The 13,978-nt window shown below is 36.9% G+C and overlaps 1 protein-coding gene across 1 annotated transcript in view; it reads right to left on the minus strand.

Annotated features, from left to right (window-relative positions):
* astn1.S (astrotactin 1 S homeolog) overlaps positions 1–13,978 on the minus strand; it is a 163,365-nt gene that overhangs the window by 15,237 nt on the left and 134,150 nt on the right. The window contains exons 14-18 of the mRNA XM_041561499.1: positions 11,086–11,280; positions 10,771–10,898; positions 7,418–7,522; positions 6,262–6,450; positions 916–1,187 (exon numbers count right to left, since the gene is read on the minus strand). Of these exons, the coding sequence (XP_041417433.1) occupies positions 916–1,187; positions 6,262–6,450; positions 7,418–7,522; positions 10,771–10,898; positions 11,086–11,280 (889 nt within the window). The remainder of the gene's footprint in view (positions 1–915; positions 1,188–6,261; positions 6,451–7,417; positions 7,523–10,770; positions 10,899–11,085; positions 11,281–13,978) is intronic.

Consider the following 13,978-nt stretch of genomic DNA (forward strand, 5'->3'; position numbering starts at 1 on the left):
TTGGCGCATGGGAAATTTAAAAAATGATTGTATCTCCAGCGCATCCCCAGTGTTTTTGAACCAATATAGGTGTGGTTGGGCAGCATGCCGCCCCCTTAAAATTCTGCCGCCCTAGGCCCGGGCCTAGGTGGCCTTTCCACAAATCCGGGCATGAGCATGAGACAGCCAAGAGACAGACAATTGATACAGATAAGTGCATATTATGGCAAAGAGAAGAGCCAGCTGATACAGATAAAAGCATGAGACAACCAAGAGAAAGACAACTGATACAGATAAACACATGATACAACCAAGAGACAGACAGCTGATACAGATAAGTGCAAATTATGGCCAAGAGACAGGCAGCTGAGGCAGATAAAAGCATGATACAGCCAAGAGACAGCCAGCTAATATGAATGAAAGCACGTTACATCCAAAAGACAGCCAGCTAATACAGATAAAAGCATGGTATAGCCAAGAGACAGCTGATACAGAAAAAAAAATCATGTTACAGGCAGAGACAGACAGCTGATACAGATGAACACATGTTACAGCCAAGAAACGGCTCGCTAAAATTCAGCCCTGTTCAAAATGATGTCATGTAAAATGCATAAAAAAAGAAAATTTGATTTGAGTAGATTTGTTTTCGTTCTTGAGTCACAAACTCTTAAGTTATTATATTAATATGGGCTGGTGGGTGTGTGAGTTAGAGATATGGTCAGATGTCAATTGTTGAGGGGCAGTATTTTGGACAAGGTATTATTTACTCTAAGACTGGGCCTGCAAAAAGCTCTGTCAGTGTAGGTGTTAAGGCCAGCTCTGTGGGATATTACACGGTATAGAGGCCATTCAAAAGGCCAAACCAACTTCCACTTGAACCTAAAGCTTAATGCTGGTGTCAGCCCAAACCAAGGAATACTAAGCCACTGCACTCACCTGCTGGGTGACATTGTTGCTGGTGACCAGTTCATATATTGGAACTGCCTTTGTCACTTCCAGAAGCACTGGCTCAGGGGGAGCATCAGGACTGGAGGTTACATGGCATAGTTGACAATAGGATGAGCAGCGTCCTCGACTCTGGCACTCCATGCGCACTCCATGTGCCATTCGCCTTGTGCCAGTATCTAGCAGACTGGTGATGTATTCAGGGAATGTTAGTACCTTCGGGTCTCTCTCTCGCTCCTCCGACTCATCTGAAGGGGTATTACCTACAGATAGCAGGGAGTTAAACAAGAAAGTCTGTGCAGTGACCAATTAAATATGGAAAAAAACCCATTTCTAAATTATCTGACAAAATGAACTGCAAATCCCCTGCTAGCATTTCAGATTGTATTTGAGGCTCTATAAATTGAAGTAGCTTTTATTGGACTAAAATAACAGAGAGGAGTTAATTAATGTGTAATGCCCTGTTGGTCCCTTAGACTGAATTCACTTCATCAACTATATTTCCCAAGATATGCTGCAATGTGCAATCATAGGTAGCAAATGAGCCTCATGCCGGGCAGTATAATTCTTTCCTAATGGCACATGGTCTGCTACAGTGCTTTATGAGCTTTCAGAGATAACAATGTACCTAATATGTTTAGAAATGGGAATCGACCAGCATAGCACAACAAATAGCACAAGAACGCACAGTTTATTATGCACACAAATAAAAAGAAACAGAATTGTCCCCCACTCTTTGGTGATGACGATCTTATCTGCTCACATAAAATGTAAGTGGACATCACAACACTGAAAAGGGCCCCTTATAATGTTGAGCCAGCATACTGACACGGAATGAAAATACCTATAGTATGTACTGTTAGCATTCCTAAATCATTCTTTTAGGACCTTATTTATCAAAGTCCAAATTTATTTGAGTATTTTACCATTGGACCTTATTTAAAATCACGATTTAATTGGATCGGGGACAAACACAAAAAAAGTTTTGAGTTGAGTTTTTCCCCAAATCGCCAGAATTTTTCAGATTTTTTTCTCAAAAGTCTGCAATAGTCGGATTTTCAGACTAATTCCAGCACAGACCACAGAAAGTTTTAAATAGGATAGGGACCTCTCCCATTGACTTATATATAACGTTGGTAGGTCTGAGATGCCGGATTTTTTGGATTCTGACTTTTTCCATCCTCGGGGTATAATAAATCTCGAAAAAATTTAAGTTTTTTCCCACTAAAAATTTCAAGATTTTATAATACATTTTTTTTCCAGTTTTTATCAGTCGGAATTTAATAAATAACCCCTTAAACAATGATGTAACATTTCTGAAGTCTCAGCAATGAGATTATAAAATTATGATGGTATAGTTATTGGTACTACTGAAAATAATATATAAATACACAGGCTCAGTTTTCAAGGACTAACTGCAGTGCTAAGTGCGAAAATTGTGAATCTTAGAACCCTTAATGCATTTATACCTAACTATTGTCTGCCCTGCCTCTATGCCTCCGGCATAAATTATACATTTAATTCATGCGGATGTTGCTGCACTCCTCACATTCCCTTTCTTCTGGGCAAATTCACTAAGTGTCGAAAAGATGCTAGCGACGCCTTTGACCCACTTCGACAGACGAAGTTTCGACAGACGCCGCTAATTCACTAAAATCCGAAGTTGCACTCAGGGAGGCGAAAGGTAGCGAAGTTGTGCTAGCGTTAATTCATCAAGCAAAACGAAGTTACGCTAGCAATGCCTAATTTGCATACGACGCCAAGTTAAAGTACAATGGACGTATATGTAGCAGCAAATACATTACGCTACTCAAGCCTGAGAAAGCTTTATAAAATAAAATAAGAGTTTTTATTTTGCCCTATACATGTGCCCACTGTATGGTTTAGGTGCCATATGTCAGGAAATGTAGGGGGGAATGAGGGTACCCCCAAAAAATTTACTATCTTTTTCAGCCTATCACCCTTAAAAAAGTAAAAGACGCCAGCGTTTTTTTGGGACTTTTTGAAGCAAGCCCTATCTACTCTATTGCACTTTGCCTGGTCTGAGGTGGCGCAAGTTATTAGCGTAGTTACGTCCCTTCACCATAGCGCAACTTCGTCTGGTGTAAGGGTGCGAATTAGCGCTAGAGTAGGTTCACTTCGCTAGGGCGTATTTGCACTAGAGTTAGCCACTTCATGCTTTAGGTAATTTGCCCCAAAGCCTCTCTGTCCAATTGTGTAGCCAATGCATTGGAATAAGCACCAGGCCCCTAAGCTTCATTGTTAGTTGTCATCAGAGCACAGGCTTTGTCAAATCCTTAGTCACAACCAGAAAATTACAAAATGTAGGCAAAAAAGTCTAAATTATATTAAAATTTTTATGTGCTCCATGCACTGACCCAAACAGTGGCCATAAATGTCCTTGTGGGTGCAAACCTATTGGACCATTATAATTATTATTATTTTTATTATTAATAATAATAATGATAAGGTACAGCATGGCTACAGACAGATATGTGCTCTTTATATTATTAACTATGCCCCTCATAGGCAGGTACAATATAAAATGATTATTGCATTTCTGCCGTAGGTCATGTTCCAGTCATTGCCACACTACTGAATCATTTACAATTACAGTTTTGTTCTTTCTGCATGAATAACTAGCTGCTTCTATTTGCTGGGGAAAAGAAAGACTGATCATTCCAGCGTTTGTACATTATTCTTTTAAGGCTTTATTAAACCTGGGATATTTCATTAACTTGCAGTTATTACTCTACAGTTTTATAAAACATTGATCTACTAACCAACTGTGGATATTTTGAAGATTTGTACTCTGGCTGATGTTTGAATAAATCAACGAATATGTGTTTTTATATTGATCTTTCTCTTTAATAGCAATCCTGCGGCCCCATGGACTGTACGGCTTTATTTCATTTTGCTCCGATTTTCAGCTCCTAATCTTCAGCGTTGTCATTTTCTATACTTGGTGGTTCATATTTTAAGGAATTGAAACAAGGTTCCTATAAACTTCACAGCTTGGCATTATAATAAGAATGAGTATTTATGCTTTGCAGATTTTATATTTATCTAAGAAGTCTAATGAATAATTCCACACATATTTAATATACATATGATAATAGATGATTATATATATATATATATTTTTACACTGGAATGCTGGGCAACACTGTATTTTTTGGATCCAGAGCCCAATGTGCTCAGCAACTGTTTAATAAGCTTGAGTATTAAACCAAGTGATCCAATATCTTTTAATTAGGGATGCACCGAATCCACTAATTTGGATTCAGCCGAATCCCCGGTGAAAGATTCGGCCGAATAGCGAACCGAATCAGAATCCTAATTTGCATATGCAAATTAGGGCCAGGAAAGGAAAAAGTGGGAAAAAAAATCTTCTTTTGTGATGAAAAGTCACATGATTTCCCTACCCGCCCCTAATTTACATAAGCAAATTAGGATTCGGATCCGGTTCGGCCAGGCAGAAGGATCTTCTGAAAAAAGCCGAATACTGGCCGAATCCCGAATCGAATCCTGGATTCTGTGCATCCCTACTTTTAACCAGTGGCAGCAGCATTCCTGGGCAAGCAAATGCTAAGATAATGATATAACATTACCCCCATCTATTACTATTGCTTCTCGGGGATGCAACTAACAAGATTATTTGTGATAGCAGATAGCGGAGTGTGACAAGTGGTTGCATAACTCTGGATCAATCTGCACCTCTGACTGCTTTGTGTATAGATTTTTGCTACAAAACCCTGTTGCTTTATTTCTAGGCAACTAATGGTATAAAAATCCTACTTTTTTTTATTTTGGTATGGAATGAGATCATCTCTGGACCCACCGATATCCAGAAACCTCAGGGAAGGCCATAAATAACTTTGTTATTTAACTTTGTTAAATGTGTGAACACTTAAAATCAGGGTATATATGACTACCTCTGGATATGTTGGGGGGTCCTAAAATTAATTTACTATGTGGCCCAGAAACATCTAGTTGCACCACTGCTACAAAAGGTATTATTGTTTCCCTATCTCTTCCTCAGTTTTGACAAATGGGGGAAACTATTTTGAAGTCATGGGTGCCCTTTTCCAAATCTAGCATCAATTCAGGTTGATTTAAAAACCACTCTTTTAAAATGAAATCTTATTTAATTGCCCTAAGGGTCAAAATTATGTAGTATATCCCTCATCCAAAAATCCTGGTTTGCAAGCATTTCAATATCTATATAAATAAAGTATTATTGGTTTATTTCTTTAAACAGTGAACAGTTCCTGGTCATCTCCATAACTACAGGAAGATCCACCATTATACACCAAAACTGTACTTTATTTATTATTTATTATTACACTCTTCTGCCTGAATGTGGCTTTCTTGAAATGAGTATAATGGGATTTGCCAGTTTTGCAAATATAATTATAAGGGTCCTTAAAATTCTTTAAATAATGTTTAATAGTACTAAAGGAAGGAAATATTAAAGATGGATCTCATATATTTTAATCTGTTCATAGAACAAACCAATGTACTGTAGTGTAGTCTGTTTCTTCATAAGTACTGCTAAAACTACTCCTGCAGTTTCAAGTCATGTGATTAGTAGCCAACAACTAGGGGTAGATAAAAGCATCATTTGAATTATCACAATGAAATATTGTCAGATATATTACTCATTTGCACCCCCTTTCAAATTAGTTATAACATTTCTTCAAAGACTAAAGTGAAAACTGCCCAGCAGAATTTACAATTACAATTTCACTTTTTAACCAAAGTTTTTTGGGGAACACCAACATTTAGATTTATTTAAAGTGATTTTTTGCAAGTTCATTTTGCAAGTTCATTGTGAGAAATCTTTCACAGTGTAGCCCAGTTTCAGAACTAGGCTAAGGAGCTCAGGTACCCACAATATCCTGGTTATGTGTGTACCCAGCCAGCCCCAGTTAACCCAAGGGGCATAATTCATGTTTATATATATCATTTATATAGTTATATGTTTATTTAAGGTCATGTGCTGTTCTCTTTAGCTCTGACTGCTGGGATTGTTTTTATTATGTGAACACTGGGATGCTGATATTCGTTTAATAATGCCCCTTACAGAAAAACAATTAATTACCTTTGTTTTTATGTTTTTGTGCATCACCCTTTATTTTGCTCCCACATACAACACTTATAAATAGAAAATAGAGGGGTTCATACGCCAGGGGTCAACTGTTTTAACAATACATATGTGCTGTGAAAATTCAAGGTGGATTATTTTAATTTATTGCTGCTATTGGTATAACAAATACATCATTACACCTTGTTATTCCTTTTATTTCCTCTTTCTACACTTGCATCATATCGCACCTTTGCTGATGTCTTCAAATTCAAGCCAGAGCTGTCTTTGCACTTGTCGGTTAGGATACCAGATAGAACATGACTCCTCAAAACCATAAACTGCTTCTTGAATATAATGATTGCCAAACTGCTTCAGAAGTGCCATAAATTCCATTCTTGATGTAGCTCCATCCAAGGAGTGAAGAGCCTGAGAGAATGCTGATAAAAAGGATTCAGTATTATAAAATAAAAGCTTTTTACTCCTGATGGGTCAAACAAACATTGCTTAAAAATGGCAGATCAGCTTATCTCCCACAAGAACAGTGCAAATATATAACTGAGGACACTACCATGATTCCGCCATGATCCATTACACTGGAACGAATTCTGCACTATAAGATTCATGAACAAAAATGCAAAGAGCAAGTTCCTGCCCATTTAAATCTTATTTACAAACATACTTGCATTTATACAAATTGCTTGCTATCTGTGCTATGCACCAATATACTGGCCAAGCTGCCTTTGAGGAATTGCAAGGTGCAAAATTGGATTATACACCAATGTAAGAATAGAAAAAGGGTAATCACATGCAAGTTGCATTGCATAATATTTTGCAGTTACATGCTTTAATACTGGAATTCTGGGGAAAATGCTACATTGTGAGTAGAGAATATATGCATTTTTGCACCTTGTATTTGTATTTATAAATGAGCTCTTATTTTTGGTAGCTCTAGTGGATGTGCCGATGAGCTTTACCCTGACTATTGCTCTATATTTCTGGCAAACACCACATTGGAAGTAATTCCTATATTTGCTAAGAAAACGCTACTTTGATAAATGGCTTGTTTGTTCCAGCAAGTAAAATGGATATACTGTATGCATATTCATATACAGTAAGTAAACTAACCTTTCAAGACAAGGATTTAATCTGTTGTATGACAGTTCTATTGCAAATCATGATAGCATGATCTGCTATCCCTATGTAAGTTTGGGGACAGGTTTTATTATGAATAACCTTGGTTAAATGGAAATGTCCACAAAATCATTGCCATTAAGCTGTTCAACTTATTGAAACTTTTATATCTGACCACAAGCTTTTTACATATAACAAAAAAGTTCTTTTGAATACATTTCATATTCATATTTTTTCAAAGGCATTTTTTTATTTTTGATATTGTTTCCTTACCTTGTGAAAGAGATGGTTGGTTAAGTCGGACATGGTACATTACAGATCGAACAGTCCAATGTTGAACAAGTGGGTAACCAGATACCTCACTAAAGTTTACCATACCTGAAATGAAAAGAAAACCTTTGTTGCAAATGTCTGTTGGGAGCAGTCATTAATTAGCTTTCTAGCCACGGATGTATCCATGGATGGATATGTAGAGCCGCCACAGATATTTATCCCTTTTTTGCACAATAGAGACCCTTGCATTCATGTTACTTTGACCATCAATATGTGACTTGGAAAACACTGCATTAGAAACCCACAAAGTAATAGGGAAAACCTTATGCATTTCTTTGTGTTGAATAAGAGAAAAATCTCCTATAAATATGTTTCTATTGTTTTTGTTACATAGCATTATAGAACAGTCCCTAAAACCTATTTGATTTAAAGTACATTACTGTATAAATCTTTTTTCTTAATTACCAGCATTGTTCTGCTACTAAAAGAAATTTCTTTCATTGTTTATTGTTTTATGAATTTTAATGCTAGGGTTTAGAGCTGCTGCTGTAGATGCCAACCATTTTGAAATATATCCTACAATCACATCGTTTCTGGCCAAAAGGTGTTCTACAATGAATTGCCATGAAATGAGAACTTGAAAAATGAGATATTAGGAAGATTGGAAAACAACTTTTTACATATGAATGCTTATTTTTTTGGAGAGGACAGGTCTATTTTGCCTGTGTTTATTTCTAGACAGATCATAAGCCATACTTTCAGCTTTGGGCAAGTGGCCAATCTTCCCAATATCTAATTCTTCAACCTAATGGTTTATATGGTGATTTTTTAAATCATATTTTATCTGAAGTCAAAATGTTGCCAGGTTAGTTCATCAAGTTGGTAAAAATGCAGTAAAACTGTAGATTACAGAAACAATGGGAACAATTCGGCAGTTACAGTGCCAGATTCTTTTAGCTTCTCTTCAAGAAATCCACTGAGGCACCTCTGTCAGAATTCCATTACCAAGAGAGCCAGACTGTTTGTTCTAAACATGTGAAGTGTTTGTCCAAATAAAAACTTTGCAGATTAATACTTAAGTGCTCTCAATAAATTGCTTTAACACCATGTGAGAAGAACAAACAGATTTACATAAAGTACACTATATTTAATTTATTAGTCTAGCCGAAAAGTGTTTGGTTCAGGGAAGAAAATCTGTTCTGAATAATTACGGTAGACATTTTTTAGTTAATGGAGCCAGGAAATGTCAATAATATGCTGCATTGAGTTTAGCTTCTATTGTAACATTTTATATGCTTTTTGGAAAATTTGAAATAAGAAGGAACTCAAATCAAACATAGGAGAGTAACTTTTTACCTAGTTGTTGGTTGGGGGAACCGCCTTAGAAAATCAAGATTTTGAGTTTGCAAAAGCACAAAAACAATCCGCATTTCCTTTAATTATTAGGAGCCAAACAATATGTGACTATGACTTGGTCAAATTGATGTTCAGCACTTTTGGAAACCATTGGGTTCATGTTTTGTAGCATTTGGCTGTACCCTTTGGAATTACAATTGAATATAATTAGTCAGTTAGATGTGCAGGCCATAGTAGGAGGGGAACCAGTGTTTTGTCAACAAAAAGTAATATTTTACCTTCTTCTGTATGAGAGGATATTCCTTGAAAAGTGTTATTACATTTCATGGCCAATTTATAATATGGTTTAAATTACACTGTAGGTGGGAACCCAATATATATATAAGGCCATTGCAATCAGTATATTTTTCTTTTGCTAAAAAAAGGAGTTGTCTACCTCCTCCAGGATAAAATAATGGCTCCAGGGAAACTTTATTAGCACTGGTCATACTGTGTCCAAATGCATAAAGAACAAAGCTGCTAACAAACAAACTTTCATTTTTATATGTAAAAATAGCAGAAAGCTATCTGACCTAGCTATGATTAATAGGAGTACCCATCAGTTTAAGCCACACTATTAATTAACATAAATGGAAGATAATATATGTATGGCTAAGGTTAAAATGGAAGTCAGATGGAACAACTGAGGCCAAGGTAGTGACAGAAAGTTGACAGAAGTAGTTTATCCCTGAAAACTGCTAATTGGAGAGTTCACCCAGGATCTCATCGGCTGGCTAATGTAGCGTATGTTAAATTGGGATAAGAAGGTGTTTGAGCAAATAATGATGGTTTAATAATGTCACATTGCTGATTATTAATAACTTCAACTGCAGTGCATGGCAAAGTGTGAATTTCCTAGCATGAGATCTGACAAGTAACTATTTAACAGTAACCTTTTACAGTGTGCAGCATTTTGCATAGCTATTGGCAGAGCATTACACCAGTTCATTATTTTTAAATGAAATCCAAATATTGTTCCATTTGTATGTACCACTCATAGTACCACTCATATCTTATTCATATATTCCTATATCATTAACATCTTTAAACAGTATTTTAACCATTACATTTTTTGGAAGACATTTTACAGTAGATACGTAGAACTTGTGACCACCCAACTGCGTATGTGACATCATCTGTAAATCATCTCCAGGAAGACTTTGTTCCTGAGCCACTGCAACTCACATGGCTTGTTGTAAATGGAGCCAAAATATACCACATCCACCATGAATAGATGTGTTAGAGGGGAATGATTGTTATAATAATATGTCCATAAAATGTTTTGCTATAGCATCGCTTGCTTCTAGAATGAGAGTAGACTACACACATGAAATTGGCTTTAGGTTATAAAACATTGACATTGTTTAATGTTCAGTGGATCAGACTATTCAGTGTTTTAGTTCATAGTAAATAGACAGCTATTGCAGCCATACTAGGTAATGATTCATAACATAGAAGCTTGTGCCTAATATTAAGAAATATATGTTGGCTAGGCATTTTTACCTTTGAGTTATGTCCTAATTAATTTACATTTGATTGTCTTGTCATAGTGAATCAGACTATTTCATTCTGGAAGCAGGATTTCCAGAGAGATGACAGGACCTTTGTAACAGTTAATTCAATAACTATTCAGAAATTTTGAGGATGGTAAGCCACGGGGCTTACAAATGCACAATGCTTATATAAAAAAAGATTTTTGTCTTAATTTCCAATATAATAGCAAAGATGAATGTTTAAAGGATAGTTAAAAAGCAACACTAGCGATAGTGCAGTTAATCAAAAATATACATTTATGCACACTGACACAATAAAACTGGAAAACTGCCTCATCCCTTGCTAGATACAACAAATAATAAATCAATCCCTGATCACATTTTTAGACTGCATGGTGTTAAATATGAAATATAAATATGAAATAATATTGCATGAATGAATGTGATTATGTTGGATATATTGACCTGTCAAGAATTCTGGATCAGGAACGGGCTCCGATATTTCTTCGTGACACTGGGTTTCCGATGGAATGGTCGCTACAAGCAGCCCATCTGGAAGCTGATGTTCCAGTCCCCGTGCAAAGTTATTTTGCCTACAAAACAAGTTAGATCCAAGATGCCAGTAAATATAATTTCCCCCTCTGTGAAAACAGATATAAAAACAACCTAACAAACCTTAGAAGTGTCTCTAAGAGGGATAGTGCAGAAGAACAGCTATGACACCAAATCAGAGCAATAGTGTTACAGTGTCTGATGAAAAAGAAATTGCTAGACTTTCACCTGAATGTTCCTTTGAGCAGTTGATTGGGTGCTAGTTCCTTGGTAAGGTTATAGTAACCATAAAAGAGCTCCCCAAAAAGTGTCTGATTCATGGGCACCTCCTGAGCCTCTCCACAGTGTGAACCACCAGAACATGGCTCGGTTATCAGGTGACAGGACAGTCCATCCACACCAAGTTTATATTCCTCAATACATCTGCAGAAGGCACAGTAGACATGATTAAATCAGAATCTCATTCTTTACTTTCTCCAAGCATTTACGTATAGAAAAGGAGTCTAAAGGATCCAGAGAGTATTTAAGTATGCCATCTGTATTAAGATGCAGTGGCTACGTTGCAGCCTTGATCATCACGCCAAATTAAATTAAAACTAGACGCACGCACGCTAACATACTAAACAGAAGTGCTCACACCCAGCAGAGAGAATTTTATTACATGCTCTAGACTTCTTTGTTCCTTACTAAATGTGTTTCTAGAAAATTCTAGCCTAATGGTTTCCTTTTCGGGAAGGAGGGAGAGGGAGTAAGTATGACTGAATCATCTACAGTTGTGTTCAGAATAATAGCAGTCTGACCTCATTAACCTGATCAATCACTGATTTTGGTAGAAATTCTATTTCTACATGGCAAATAATTTACTAGTAGGTGTAGTACAGTAATAGAACATCAACAAACCCAATCGTTATGATATGCATGCTGCTGATTCTGTGTAACTGAATCATTAATTGAGGCGTGTTACAAATAATAGCAGTGTTAAAAATAATAATAGCAGTGTGGAGTTCAATTAATGAGGTCATTCATTCTGTGAAAAAACTGGTGTCAATTATGGACCTTATTTAAAGAAGGAAGACAGCAAATGTTGTGCATGCTGTTTATAGTGCATTTCTCTCTGTAAAATGGGATTACTTTGATTAAAAATAAATGGGGCAACATTTTGTGAACTGCTGAAAGCAAGATTGCTCTTTTTGGGTCTAGGGGACTCAGTTTGTCAGATGATCCCCAAACACTGAATTTAAGTCACAGTACAGTGTGAAGACAGTAAAACATGGTGGCACAAGCATCATGATATGGGGATGTTTCTCATTCTATGCTGTTGGGCCAATTTTCACATACCAGTGATCATGGATCAGTTTCAATACATCTAAATACTTGAAGCGGTCATGTTGTCTTATGCCGAAGAGGAAATGCCCTTTAAATGGGTGTTTCAACAAGACAACGACCCCAAACACACCAGTAAATGAGCAACATCTTGGTTCCGGGCTAAAAAGATTGACATTATGAAGTGGCCAGCCCAATGCCCGGACCTTAATCCAATAGAAAACTTGTGGGTGACATCAAAAATGCTGTTTCTGAGGCCAAACCAAGAAATGCAGAAGAATTGTGGAATCTAACAGGTGCCAGAAGTTGGTGGACTCCATGCTGCAGTTCTCAGAAACACTGTTTATACAACTAAATATTAGTTCAATGATTCAAAGGAAAACAACATTTTTCAGTTTATGCAGTGAATGTTTGAGTTTGTAAAGAAGAATGCAGACACTGCTATTTTTTGGAACAGCCAAATATTCCCTTTACTTCACTTTCTGTAAAGGAATAACGCAAGTTTCATACATTTTTCTTCATGTTTTGATTTAGAATAGAAGGTGCAGGGTTCCCAATGCATTTGCGTGTATGCAAATAAAAGCTATTATAAGGATTTTGAGCTTTATTCACTTTTTAAACACACTGCTATTATTCTGAGAACAACTGTATAAGGGAAGTGTGATATTTTGAATTTGCAAACTTATGGCAAGCAACCTGTCATCAATTATCTTTGATTGATTGCTATTGGCAACTCCACTTGTGTGTAGAGTAGAGTAAATGAGCCATAGTGTGGAGTAAATTACTACATGCAAGGCAGGATGCAAAGTGTAAAAAGGACACAATCCACCAAGTATTTTTTTTTTTTACATTTTTTTACCCTTCCTTGCACATAGTAGAATTGTGGCAGGTCTCTGTGCGAAAATGTAATGCAGAGACATGTGTTTGCCCCATGAATGCAGAACTACCTGCATTTAGCAGTACTGTATTCATTGGGGTAGTGATGGGCAAATTTATTCGCCAGGCGCGAATTCACGGCGAATTTGTGCGATTCGCCGCCGGTGAATTAATTTGCGAAACGGGCATGAAAATTCGCTGACGAAAGTTAACTGGCATCAAAAAAACGGACGCCGGCGTCAAAAACTTGTCGCTGGCACTTTTCGCAAATTTTCCGCCATTTCGCGAATTTCGCAGGAAATTCGCGAATTTTTCGGCGAAGCGAAATGGCCCAAATTCGCCCATCACTAATTGGGGGTTTTCAGGGGAAGCACATAGATGTCCCCCTACACTTCCCCAGCACCTAACTTTCACATTATTCAGATGCAGATAGCAAGGGAGCCCTGTATGCGCCACCTGCCTTTAGTAGGCACTAAGGACAGTGCTGCCTGGTACCTGCTGGCATTGTGCTCTGGTCCTAGCATCTCAGTTCAATACTAGGTGCAGCCAGACATACAGTAAGCATGTTTTAAATAAATTCTAGTGAGCCTTTAACCTGTATAAGTTATAGCCCAACAGAGTAATATCATAAAAAACACAAAGGTCTAGGATGTGAAACACTATAGATAGTTTTCCACAGTGAGGGTAGTAAAGTTGTGATGGCAGATTCTATTAATGACTTAAAGGGGCCCATTCATTAAGTTCGAGTGAAGGAATAGAAGAAAAAATACTTCGAATTTCGAAGTGTTTTTTTGGCTACTTCGACCATTGAATGGACTACTTCGACCTTTGACTACGACTTCGAATCGAAGGATTCGAACTAAAAATCGTTCGACTATTCGACCATTCGTTAGTCGAAGTACTGTCTCTTTAAGAAAAAACT

This window comes from Xenopus laevis, chromosome 4S (assembly GCF_017654675.1).
Source record: "Xenopus laevis strain J_2021 chromosome 4S, Xenopus_laevis_v10.1, whole genome shotgun sequence".
NCBI lineage: Eukaryota > Metazoa > Chordata > Amphibia > Anura > Pipidae > Xenopus > Xenopus laevis.